This window comes from Chelonia mydas, chromosome 1 (genome assembly GCF_015237465.2).
Source record: "Chelonia mydas isolate rCheMyd1 chromosome 1, rCheMyd1.pri.v2, whole genome shotgun sequence".
NCBI classification, from domain to species: Eukaryota; Metazoa; Chordata; order Testudines; family Cheloniidae; genus Chelonia; species Chelonia mydas.
The window spans coordinates 286241929-286254773 of NC_057849.1; the positions used below are offsets into that span (position 1 = coordinate 286241929).

The window sequence follows — 12845 nt, forward strand, 5'->3', positions numbered from 1 at the left end:
TGCATTAAAACTGCTCCCACACCACGCTCAGATGCATCTGTGGTTACTAGGAACGGTTTGTCAAAGTCTGGGGCCCTTAGCACAGGGTCAGACATGAGTGTCGCTTTAAGCTTGTTAAAGGCCTTCTGACACTCTTCGGTCCACTGAACGAACTGCTCCATTTGGCTGTTTCTTTTTGGTTAGGTCTGTCAGTGGGGCAGCGATTTGGCTGTATTGCGGTGCAAATCACCTGTAATATCCAGCCAAGCCAAAGAAGGATTGGACCTGTTTCTTTGACTTTGGGACAGGCCACTTTTGGATAGCATCCACTTTGGCCTGTAGGGGTTGATAGTTCCTTGACCCACCTGGTGTCCAAGGTAAGTCACTCTGTTGAGGCCTATTTGACACTTCTTAGCCTTAACAGTTAGTCCTGCCTCCCTTATGCGCTCGAAGACTTTTTGTAGATGTTCCAGGTGTTCTGCCCAGGAATCCGAAAATATGGCCACATCATCAAGGTAGGCGACTGCATATTCTCCTAATCCCGCTAGGAGACCATCTACAAGTCTTTGGAAGGTGGCGGGTGCATTCCGCAGCCTGAAAGGGAGCACATTAAATTCATACAGCCCAATGTGTGGTGAAGGCTGACCTTTCCTTGGCAGATTCATCTAGCGGTACCTGCCAGTACTCCTTGGTTAAATCCAAGGTAGAGATGAACTGGGCCTGTCCCAGTTTCTCCAATAGTTCATCTGTGCATGGCATTGGATAGTTGTCTGGGTGAGTTACAGCATTTAGCTTACGGTAGTCCACGCAAAAACATATCTCCCCATCTGGTTTGGGAACTAGAACCACTGGGGAGGCCCATGCACTGCCATAGAGGTGGATTACACCCATCTGTAGCATACCCTGGATCTCCCATTCTGTAGCAGTTTTAGCTTCAGGAGACACCCGGTAAGGTTGGGCTTTAATTGGGTGAGCATTACCTGTGTCAATGAAGTGGTATGCCTGTTCAGTCAGTCCTGGGGTGGCTGAGAATGTCAGTGCACAGCTCCTTGATCTGCTGTCGCTGCATAAGCCCAAGGGTCATGGAGAGGTACACCTCATCCACGCCACCAGCACTTTTCCCTTCGTAGTAGACACCTTCAGGCCACTCAGCATCATCTCCTCCCTGGGCTGTAAACTGACAAACCTTTAATTCTCTGGAATAAAAGGGCTTTAGAGAATTAATATGGTATACCTTAGGTTTTTGGTTGGAGGTGGGAAATGCTATGAGACAATTAACAGCTCCCAGGCGCTCTTGGACCGTGAATGGCCCTTCCCACGACGCTTCCTTTTTATGGGCCTGGAGCACCTTTAAGACCATGACCTGGTCCCCTGCTTTGAAGGAATGCTCTCTGGCATGTTTATCATACCAGGCTTTTTGCTCTTTTTGAGCATCCTGTAGGTTTTCTTTAGCAAGGGCTAAAGAGGTTCGGAGGGTGTTTTATAGGTTGGTTACAAAGTCCAGAATGTTAGTTCCTGGAGAAGGTGTAAACCCCTCCCATTGTTGCTTCACCAACTGTAATGGCCTCTTAACCTTGCGGCCATATACAAGTTCAAATGGTGAAAACCCTAAACTGGGATGTGGTACAGCTCTGTAGGCAAAGAGCAACTGCTGCAGCACTAGGTCCCAATCATTGGAATGCTCATTTACGAATTTACGTATTATGGCCCCCAAAGTTGCATTAAACTTCTCTACCAGCCATTTGTTTGATGGTGGTAAGGAGTGGTAACCAAGTGATTCACCCCATGAGCTTCCATAGTTCCTGCCAGGAAATTAGTTCCTGCATCTGTGAGGATGTCAGAGGGCCAACCTACCCTGGCAAAAATGTCTGCTAGTGCCTGGCACACACTTTTAGCCCTGGTGTTGCTTAGAGCTACTGCTTCCAGCCATCGGGTGGCAAAATTCATGAAAGTCAGTATGTACTGCTTTCCTCTGGGTGTCTTCTTCGGAAAAGGACCCAGAATATCCACAGCTACTTGCTGAAATGGAACTTCAATGATGGGGAGTGGCTGGAGAGGGACTTTGACCTGGTCTTGCGGTTTTCCCACTCTCTGGCACACCTCACAAGACCGGACATAGGTAGAAACATCCTTGCCCATTCCCTCCCACTGGAATGACTTTCCCGATTGGTCTTTGGTTCTGTTCACCTCAGCATGGCCACTAGGATGATCGTGGGCTAAGCTTAATAGCTTTACCCGGTACTTAGTTGGAACTACCAACTGTCTCTGAGGATGCCAGTCTTCCTGGTGTCCACCAGAAAGAGTTTCCTTGTATAAAAGTCCTCTTTATACAACAAACCTGGATCGATTAGAAGAGCTGAGAGGTGGTGGGTTGCTCCATGCCGCCGTCCAAGCTCTCTGGAGGCTTTCATCTGCTTCCTGTTCCATTTGGAACTGTTCCCTTGATGCTGGAGACATCAGTTCCTCATTGGATTCTGGACCTAGGCTTGGTCCCTCTGGAAGCGATGCAGGTGATGGGGCTGGTTCTGTTGACTGTGAACCGCTCTCCGCTGGTGCACTATGTTGGGGTTCAGGCTCCGGCTGAGCCTCTTGTGTAGGGTTATCGGCTGCTCCTGGTGCAGGTTCGATGGGTCCTCTGGTGTTGGGGTTGCAAGCGCTGGACTCAGTGCTGGCAATGGTTCTGGTGCTGGTTGCTTCGCCAGTTTCATTTTGGGGGCTGGCTCTGTCTGGGTCTCTGGGACTGGATCCACTACTGCTGTTGTGGACGTTGGCATGGGGTCTGGTTCCATCACCTCTGACCAGGTCCTGGTAGAAGTTTCCAGAATAAAGCTAGGTGTGACAGCTTGTTTAGCCTGGCTGCGGGTGACCATTCCCACCCTCTTGGCTAGCTTCACATGATTGGCCAAGTCTTCCCCCAACAGCATGGGGATGGGATAACCATCATAGACTGCAAAAGTCCATGTTCCTGACCAGCCCTTGTACTGGACCGGCAACTTGGCTGTAGGCAAGTCAAAAGAGTTTGACTTGAAGTGTTGAATCGTCACTTGGACCTCTGGGTCGATTAAATTGGGGTCCACTAAGGAAGCATGGATAGCCGACATTTGTGCTCCTGTGTCCCTCCACGCGGTGACCTTCTTCCCACCCACATTCACAGTTTCCCTCCACTCTGAGGGTATCTGGGATGTATCTGGGCCTGAGGACCTCTGGTGTGATTCCGGTGCAAGGAACTGTAATCTGTTGGGGTTCTTGGCTTTTACATGTCCCGGCTCGTTACATTTAAAACATCGTCCAGCTGACGGATCACTGGGGCGAGGTGGGTTGCTGGAGAACGGTGTGGCAGGATGATAAGGTGTCTGGAGTGTTCCTTGGGGTGTAGCTGTGGCCTTGGGCTGCCCCCGGTAGTAGGGTGTGGTCTGAGGTTGTCCCTTCTGGTATCCGCTCCAACTGCGACCAGGGTTGTTTCTCTCTCCTCCCTCCACCCGTTTTGTTCCGGTTTGCCCTGCCTCTCTGGCGGTCTGGGACTGCTCGTATTGATCAGCATAAGAAGCAAGACTTTCTGCTGAGTCCATTTTCTTATCCCATGAACACTGTTTTATATCCTCCTTAGACATATTCAGGAATTGCTCCTGAGTCATCAAATCACACATTCCTTCAAAGCTAGTTACGCTCCTTCCTTTGACCCATTTATCTAACAGATCCTTCATCTGGTTTATATAAGCCACATTACTTAGTCCAGGTCCTCTCTTAAGGGCTCTAAATTTTACTCTGTAAGTTTCAGGTGTAACTTGAAATTGCTTTAAAACCAAATCCTTGAATTTATTATAGTTAGAAGCCTCATCAATAGGCATCTTATTGAATACGTCCAGAGCCCTTCCAGGCAATTTTGTGACCAATGTGGTTATCTTTTGAGCTTCAGGAATTTTATGGAGTGTGCACAGTCTCTCAAAGGTGCGAAAATATTCAGCAATATCACTGGATTCATTATACTGTGGACATAGTCGCTCCCATTTGTGGATTGTTGGGTAAGGATTGTTAGAGTTATCTGGTATATTCTGCTGAGCCTTTGCCTTCTCCATCTCCCGTGCATGCTTCCTCTCTTTTTCCTTCTCCTCCAGTTCTTTTTCCCTTGCCTCCAGTTCTGTTTCCTTTGCCTCCATAGCTCTCCTGTGGGCAGCCTCTTGGGCTTTTTCTGCCTCTTTCGCTGCCTTCAGTTTGGTTAACTCCAGTTTGTGTTGTGCCTTGGTTTCTGACATCCTAGCCTCTCTGTTTTTAAACTAACTTTACACCCGAGAGTTAGAAAGAAAACCACAAAAAAACCCAAAAAACCTGGCTTGTAAAATTTTGCCTTGCTGTAATGTGATACCTATGTTCTCTGATAGCTATTCTCAGCCTACAGAAAAATCCTTTAAAAAAAAACAATTAACACCTCTGCCTCCAGGCAGATAGACAGAAAACCCTCTAGCTGCTCTTAGCTTAAAAAAACAACCTCTTCAGGTCTGTGAAAAACTTGTGAATTTCACTGCAGGAGGTTAACTACCCTGGCTTTAGGTAGAGAAAACTCCAGCTCAAAAAAGAAGAATCCCTTTGTTATGCCTGCTGCTCTGTCCCCCACGCAGAGACACAGAATTTACAGCTGCAAGCCTCTTTTACAAAACCTTTTAAAATCCTGCTGTGCTTCTGGTTCAAAATGATCTAAAAAAATCTCAAAATGATCCCCCAAAAAATCTCAGAATGATCCCACCGCTCTGCCACCATGTCAAGGTTCCTTCCCCACTCTGAACTCTAGGGTGCAAATGTGGGTACATGCATGAAAGACCCCCAAAGCTTTTTCTTACCAGCTTAGGTTAAAAACTTCCCCAAGGTACGAACTTTGCCTTGTCCTTGAACCCTATGCTGCCACCACCAAGCGTGTTAAACAAAGAACAGGGAAAGAGCCGATTTGGAGACGTCTTTCCCCAAAATATCCCCCCAAGCCCTACACCCCCTTTCCTGGGGAAGGCTTGATAATAATCCTCACCAATTTGTACAGGTGAACACAGACCCAAACCCTTGGATCTTAAGAACAATGAAAAATCAATCAGGTTCTTAAAAGAAGAATTTTAATTAAAGAAAAGGTAAAAGAATCACCTCTGTAAAATCAGGATGGTAAATACCTTACAAGGTAATCAGATTCAAAACATAGAGAATCCCTCTAGGCAAAACCTTAAGTTACAAAAAGACACAAAAACAGGAATATACATGGTTTCAGAGTAACAGCCGTGTTAGTCTGTATTCGCAAAAAGAAAAGGAGTACTTGTGGCACCTTAGAGACTACAGCTCACTTCATCGGATGCAACCGATGCTCACGAAAGCTCACGAAAGCTTATGCTCAAATAAATTGGTTAGTCTCTAAGGTGCCACAAGTACTCCTTTTCTTTTTAGGAATATACATTCCATTCAGCACAGCATATTTTACCAGCCATTAAACAAAAGGAAATCTAATGCATTTCTAGCTAGATTACTTACTAACTTTACAGAAGTTCTGAGTCTGCATTCCTGATTTGTTCCTGGCAAAAACATCACATAGACAGACAGACCCTTTGTTTCTCCACCTCTCCGGCTTTGAAAGTATCTTGTCTCCTCATTGGTCATTTTGGCCAGGTGCCAGCGAGGTTATCTTAGCTTCTTAACCCTTTACAGGTGAATGGGTTCTGCCTCTGGCCAGGAGGGATTTTATAGCACTGTATACAGAAAGGTGGTTACCCTTCCCTTTATTTTTATGACATCTGTGCATTTGTTGCAGAAGTTGGAGGGATTTAGTGAATGAGGGAGGGGACTCCAGGGAGAGAAAGGACAGTCTCATGGTTAAGGCAATTGAATGGTGCCCTTAAGAATTGGATTATGTCCCTCCCTCTGCCACAGTGGGACAGATTTTTCTAAGGTATGTAGGACCTGGATCCAAAAAGGGAATAATTACATTGTCACACTCAGCCTGTCAGGTTAGTGCGTTAACCACTGGACTCTGGGATATTCTGATGTGTGTCTCCTTCAATCTCTCCTACTGAATTTTTTCCCTTTTAAGTAATAATTGAATAATTAAATATTAATTGGACCAGAGAAAGAGTGAGTGATTGTATAGCACAGTGGTAAGGAAATTCACTTGAGAGATGGCAGATCCCTACTCACATCCCTTCTCATCATCAGGGAGAGGGGGGACTTGAAGCAGTGAGCTCCCACATCCCTTGTGAGTAGCCTAACCTTCTGCCCAATGGTTATCAGGGAGTTCTTCCTTTCCCCTCAACTCTCATTTTGTGTAGAGTTAGGTGACCTCTAAGCACGCCTACCCAATTGGGTCCTGCAGGCAAGTTAGGCAGAAGAATGCCTATCTTCCTCCAGTTCATGAATTGAACTGAGGCTTATGTGGGAGACAGGTGTCCAGACACCTGGAGAGAGGCAATAGTGTGTGTGCCCAGAGGCAGATATGTAGGTGCCTAGGGAGCTCTTCCCACAAAACTTGGGTGCCAAGGAAATATAGGCACCTACAGGCTTCATTGGCAGCCAAGCAGAAGTTTTGTGAATCAGTGGTGCCTAAAAAGGGGACTTAGGTCCCTAAGTACCTTTGTAGATCCCTGCCTAGATGCCTAAAGATGCAAATAGGTGGGTAGCTGGATATTCAAAAGCATCTAAACAGGTTAGACATCTAATTCCCATTAATTGGCCCAGAGTTCTTGTGTGGTGCTGGGATTTTCTGGGTGCCCATTTTCTGGGGCAAGAGTTGCAGAGTGACTGAGCATTCACAGGTGCCACTGAAGTCAATGGAAGCTGTGTTTTGAACATGTAGAGCACTATATCGTGTTATCTACTTTGAAAAATCAGGTTTTAGGCCTCACAAATTAGGCACCCAAAATGAGTGGGCACTTTTGACACCTTTGCTTTAATCGCTCTGTGCCTCAGTTCCCTAGCTGCGAAACAGGGATGGTGTATGAAGATAAATTCATTAATGTTTGACGCACTCACATACTGTGGTGAGGGCACCACTGAAACACCCAGGAGGAAATTACTAATTCTGTATTCAGTGCAGGGCTTGAATGGTGTACGGTAAATAAGGTTGGGGTCACACATTGAATGAGGAGGATATAAATAAATATTGAATGACTGCCCATTCACTGAATGAGGCAGGTGTCCTGTAGAGATAATAGTATGTGATCATATAATTAAAAACACCATCATAATGCATATGCGCAAGGGAGTGAATTAAGGTGGCATGGACAGCAGTGCAGAGCAATACTCCATCCAGGCCAGCTCCTGCTGGGCACACCCACAACACACGCTCTCTACTGTGGAGGCCAGTAGAATATGGTGTAAATCCAGCTTTGTGGGGGAATCCCCAGCTGTCCAGTTAGGGCAGCTTTATGGCCTCTTTGTGCTGCCGCAGTGGAGCTAAGTGGCTATATCAGGACTTCAGTGAGAGTTTTTCTTGAGAAAGGACTTCAAGAATTAGCCCATCGTTTGTACAGCACTTTGTGATCCCTTGGAATGAAAGGTGCTAGTTATGTAAAATGTGATTACCATGGCCAGGTCTACCCTGTAAAATTTTGTCAGCATAACTATGAAATGTGTGTGAAAAAACCACACCCCCTAGCAGACATAGCTATGCCAGCCAAAGCGCCAGTATAGACGCAGTAAGAACTTCTGTCAGCATACGCTGCGTCTGAACTAGGGAGCTCTTCCAATATAGATATGCCGCTATAGCTATATCGGCTTTGCCTGCATAACGTAGATTAGCCCCACTAGGATATTTATTCACTTCCTTTCAAAGTGCAGCAAAAGGAAGTATGCAACTTTCCTTGCGATTGGGCTGTCTCAAGCTTAAAGGTTTGTCCTATGCCAATTTTCAGATGAATATTTGTCCTGTTGAATATTATGTTTAAACAAAGACACATTTTTTTAAAAAAAATATAGGGTGTGAAAGTTGAAAGTGTACTATTGTTCCACTTTGGACTATATGCTGAATAGTTGCTCCAGTGACTGCAATTAACAAACATTTACTTTCAATGCATTTTGTTGTAGGCTGAGTACTTTTATGAGTTCCTGTCCTTGCGCTCACTGGATAAAGGCATAATGGCTGATCCAACCATAAATATCCCCCTACTTGGAACAGTTCCTCACAAAGCATCAGGTTTGTGTTGTTCATGTTATAAATATAATGTTTCTGGAAAACAATACATACTAAAGCAAGTAGTTAAAAGGGTAAATACCATATCATAAATTGCACTGTAAATTTTAGCATCAAGGAAATGTTTGTTATAATGCTGAACACTTGTTCCATGTAAATAATGTGAAATCACTTTACCTTACTACATTATTAAAAATCTAATGAACAGCCCCTTTTAGTTATTTTTCTTCTTTGAGCCAAATCTTGTTACTCCTATTCATGGAAGTAGGCCAGCAGGAGTTGGTCCAAAGTTTGATACATAAAATTCATTTATATGAAGCATTACTGCAGTTCAAAATTTTTACGAAGGCATTATTATTTCCTCTTAGTTGACAACATCTGGGTAATAGTAGTAGTGAAATAATAGTCAATGCTTAAAGTATGTGGACGTTATAAGTGCATATCGGAACTAATTTTACTGCATTTTACTTCATATGGTCATTTAGATCTGTGCAAAGTGAGTGTACAGTAGACAAAAACATTAAAACAGACTGACTTTGTTTTTCAAAAATTTTCATGATTATCAAAATTGAGCAGAATTTTTGCTTTTTAATTTTCAAAAATTATTTTTAATTTTGGTTTTGTTTAACTCACTAAAGGACTAAGATGACCAATTATAAGTTATACAGTAGCAAAAAACAAAAAAAGTCAGGCAAATGGGAAAATGGAGGAGAAAACAGGGATTTCCCCCTTTTTTCAACTTAGTCACATTGTGGAATTTTTGTAAAAAAAAAAGTTAAAATTGTAAAAAAAAAAAAAAAAAAAAAAAATTTAATTTGCCTATTTTGAAAGTGAAAGGCAATAAAGGAAACATTTTGATGGTGTTGTCAATTCAATATTAATAAAAGATAAAAATAAAAAAAATTAAATTAAATTTTAAGAATGGAAAAGTGCATTCTTTGATCAATTCTTTTAGATTGAAAATAATTACCAGCTCTAGTGGTAAATTAGCTCCTTGTGTCTGTGCTAGGGTGACCAGATGTCCCAATTTTATAGGGACAGGCCTGATTTTTGGGTCTTTTTTTTAATATAGGCTCCTATTACCCCCACCCCCATCTCGATTTTTCAAATTTGCTGTCTGGTCAGCCTAGTCTGTGCAGAGGTACGTGAAACAAACATGATATTCCAAAGTTCTTGTAGGATGAGGTGCATCTTAAAACACCAGCAAAACTGGAAGAGCCTTCCAGTAAGTGGGCAGCGTTATTGAGATAAGTCAGCCTATCATCCTATAGTTGACTTACTTCAGTTGCGTACTGCAGTGCTGTTAAATTGTATGAAGTTAATATTTCTTCGGTAACCCCAGTCTAACTTCACCTCTTTTTCTAGTCTGCAGATCAAAGAGATTACACCTTTTTTTCCCTATCCCCAGCAAGTATATGCCAGACTTGACCACCTAGAATCAGATTCTGATATCCTTACTCATGCTGAGTAGTACCTCACCCAATGATAGTATCGTTGAAATCAATAGGAATACTTTTGGAATAAGGTACTGCTCACACTATGTCTTCACTGCAAAAAATAATTGTGTTTTTAAATTGAGATTGCTATCTTGAGGTTAGCTATCTCAACGTCAAATCTTAGTGGAGGCTGTCCCTGAAAGTTTTTACCTTGATGTAGCAAGTTCCATCCACCCACGGTGGATTGTCTACACAAAAAAGTTGTGCTGTTTAGCTATACTGGTATAGTTAAAGCTTTACAGTCCTCTTAGCGTGGACATAGTTTTGCCAGTATAGTAAATTCAGGCTAAACTGATGTAAGCACCTTCATACAGGTATAACTGCATTCACACTATGGGTTGCAGTGATACAACTATTCAGTTAAAAAAAAATCACAACCCTCACCAACATAGCTATAGTAGTACAAAAACTGTAGCTAGACCATGCCACAATCTTGCCCACAATGATCTCCTTCACCGCCCTATTCATTGAAGCTACTATTAGGCAACTAAGATAATTGGACCATACATCAGTGATGGTCCAAAAAGTGTTCAAGGACCTCTGAAAGATTAGCCCAAAGTCTATTTTTCAATGCACGGAAAAGGCAGAGCCTGCAGAAACAAATACGGGAAACATATAAAGCAGAGCTTTGGGATAAACCAATGCCTTTCTGGGGAAAGAAGAAGAGAAACTAAGCAAAATCATTAATGCACATTTAAAAAAATATTTTTAAAACTGATAACACTCATGGGTAATTTAAGATTTTACTTCTGGATAAAACACAGCTTTTTCTTGGTTAAAACAACATTATTATGACTGGAGGTACTTTGATTTCACTGGGAGTTAGGTGCCTAAATACCTTTGAGGATCTGGGACTAAGAAGCTGCCTGTTTAAAGGAGCAGAACTTTGACATCTCCTAACAGCAGAGAGTGCTAAGTGGAGCAGAGAAAGGGAGAAGGGAATGGGTGAGAGGGAGACAGATTTCAGAAAAAGGAGGGAAAGAAATGGGGAGAGGGAGGGCCTCATCATGGCAGGGGCATAGTAAGAAATGGAGCCAAGTGAGAGAGAATGGCCTGAGGGTTTGTGGCAGGACATAAGGCACACACTGAAGTTTACATAGGGCAGCAAAATGCCTTTGACTGGTTCTGGCTATTTTTTGTAGTATACGTTTAGAATATTTGTAGTTAATCTTCAGTTTACAGTATTTTGAAAACGATAGTGGTGTTGAAGCGATGTCATGTTGACAGCAATATGGCCTTTCCATGGCATCTGGAATGTAACATAAGTAACTCATATCAGCATGTGCTATGTATTGAGTGAGCTACATTGAAAACTATATTTTGATGAACAGCAGAGTGTTGTAACCTACTGTACCGTAATTACTGCAGTATAATCACGTGTAAAACAAAGAGATTACACCCAAGTTTAACACACACGTAAGTAAAGAAACTGATATAAAAAGTTGCAAAATAAGCATAAGTGCTGCCATGTTCTTATTAAACATGAAGGTAATTTTTGATTTGTATGTATCTGTGACATGCATTTTTGCGCTGTCTTATACTGAGCACCTTTTGTATCAGGTTATCAAATTGTCTGATAACACAAAAGCTCCTGATCTTTAATGATTATTAAAGTGTTTGCCTTCTGTCATCTCAAAAGTACAAATAAAGTACAAACTGCAGGGCTGTTTCTGTAAAATTACTTTGTGTAATAAACAGTTTTACATTAAAAATGAGGTGAAATATGCAGAAGGCTCTGCCAGTCTGCATCATTGATACATAAACTGGGTTACCTCACTGATTCTTAAACATTTTGAAAGGCTGAATCAAATGATCAGCTCTGACTATCTTCATGAAGAGCTATGCTGCACTGTTGTAAGGTTACCAGGGATGAGCTTTCATAGTTCAATAAAGAACACTAGTAACTATCATGATCGGAGGTCTGACTAATATGAACATGGTTTTAACTTATTTGTAGTTCGGGTAAGTGAGTTCCAAGACTAATATGGACCTGTAAACCGTGTTTATATATGGTGAGCATGTGCAGACACATAATTGTACTTAGTATATGCACTGTATAGTAAGCCATAGTTAAGTCATGCTTGGTGTTATAATGCATGTGATATTTAACAGTGATTAGTAATCAGTTTGGCAGCATGTACAGTAATTAACAGTGAGCTGCTAGTATGAAGGGTTTTTTAAATGAAGTTTGCAAGCAGATCTAAATTAGCTAAGCCCTGGCTAAATAAATGCATCCTATAAAGTAATGTTCAGTTGTCTGCGCTTAATTTGCTAATTTATATGTCTGTTGTGTGTATTGTGAATTACTTCTACAAATCTGATATAATGTGAGCAAATTAGGTGTCACTGAATCAGTTTTCTGTAGATGTGTGTGTCAACAAACAATGAAATTATTATTAAAAGCCAAATTTTAATAATATTTTTAGAGTAAAATTTTTACAGCAGTTCAGCCAGAAAGGATTGTTGTAGATTACATTAAGAGGAAGAAGCAGAAAAGGGCACTACAGATAGGCTGACTTCTCTCTGGTGCCTCTCAATCTTAGTAGGCACAAGAGAGGGGGGAAGAACAGAGAGACATAGCAGAGCAGAGGGAGGCAGGTGAGAAGGAAGTAGGGTAGGTGAAGATTAGCTGGTACTTCAGCCAAACAGAGTGGGGGTTTAGCAAGATGATTCTTGTTGAAATCAATTGAGGCCAAGATTTCCAAAGGAGTGTAAGGGAATTAGCTGCCCAAATCTCATTGAAATTCAAAGAAGTTGGGGCCTAACTCCCTTAGGCTGTTTTGAAAATCCCAGCCCAAAATCTCATGGCTACTACACATTCAGCTCCTAGGATGTTGGCATCATTACACACAGTCTCACGAAATAAAATGAATCAAGGGTTGGAGAAAATGCCTCACAGTGAGAGACTTAAAGGGCTCCATTTCTTTAGTTTATCGACAAGAAGATTGAGAGATGACCTGATTACATTGCATAAGTATCGTCACAGAGAGATAACACGGGGTACTAAAGGGCTCTTTAAACTAGCAGAGAAAGTCATAACAAGAACTAATGGCTTCAAGCTGAAGCCAGACATTTATATTAGGAACTAGGGAAACATTTTTTACAGTGAGGGTAGTTAGCTATGGGAACAAACTACCAAGGGAAGAGGTGGATTTTCCATCTCTTGATACCTTCAAGTAAAACTGGAGCCTTTCTGGAAGATATGCTTTAGCCAA

At 42.3% G+C, this 12845-nt stretch overlaps 1 protein-coding gene across 1 annotated transcript in view; it reads left to right on the plus strand.

Moving 5' to 3' along the window:
- The window catches only part of WIF1 (WNT inhibitory factor 1), a 54892-nt gene that overhangs the window by 22376 nt on the left and 19671 nt on the right, over window positions 1–12845 (plus strand). Inside the window, exon 3 of the mRNA XM_037887250.2 lies at window positions 8029–8137. Within this exon, the coding sequence (XP_037743178.1) occupies window positions 8029–8137 (109 nt within the window). The remainder of the gene's footprint in view (window positions 1–8028; window positions 8138–12845) is intronic.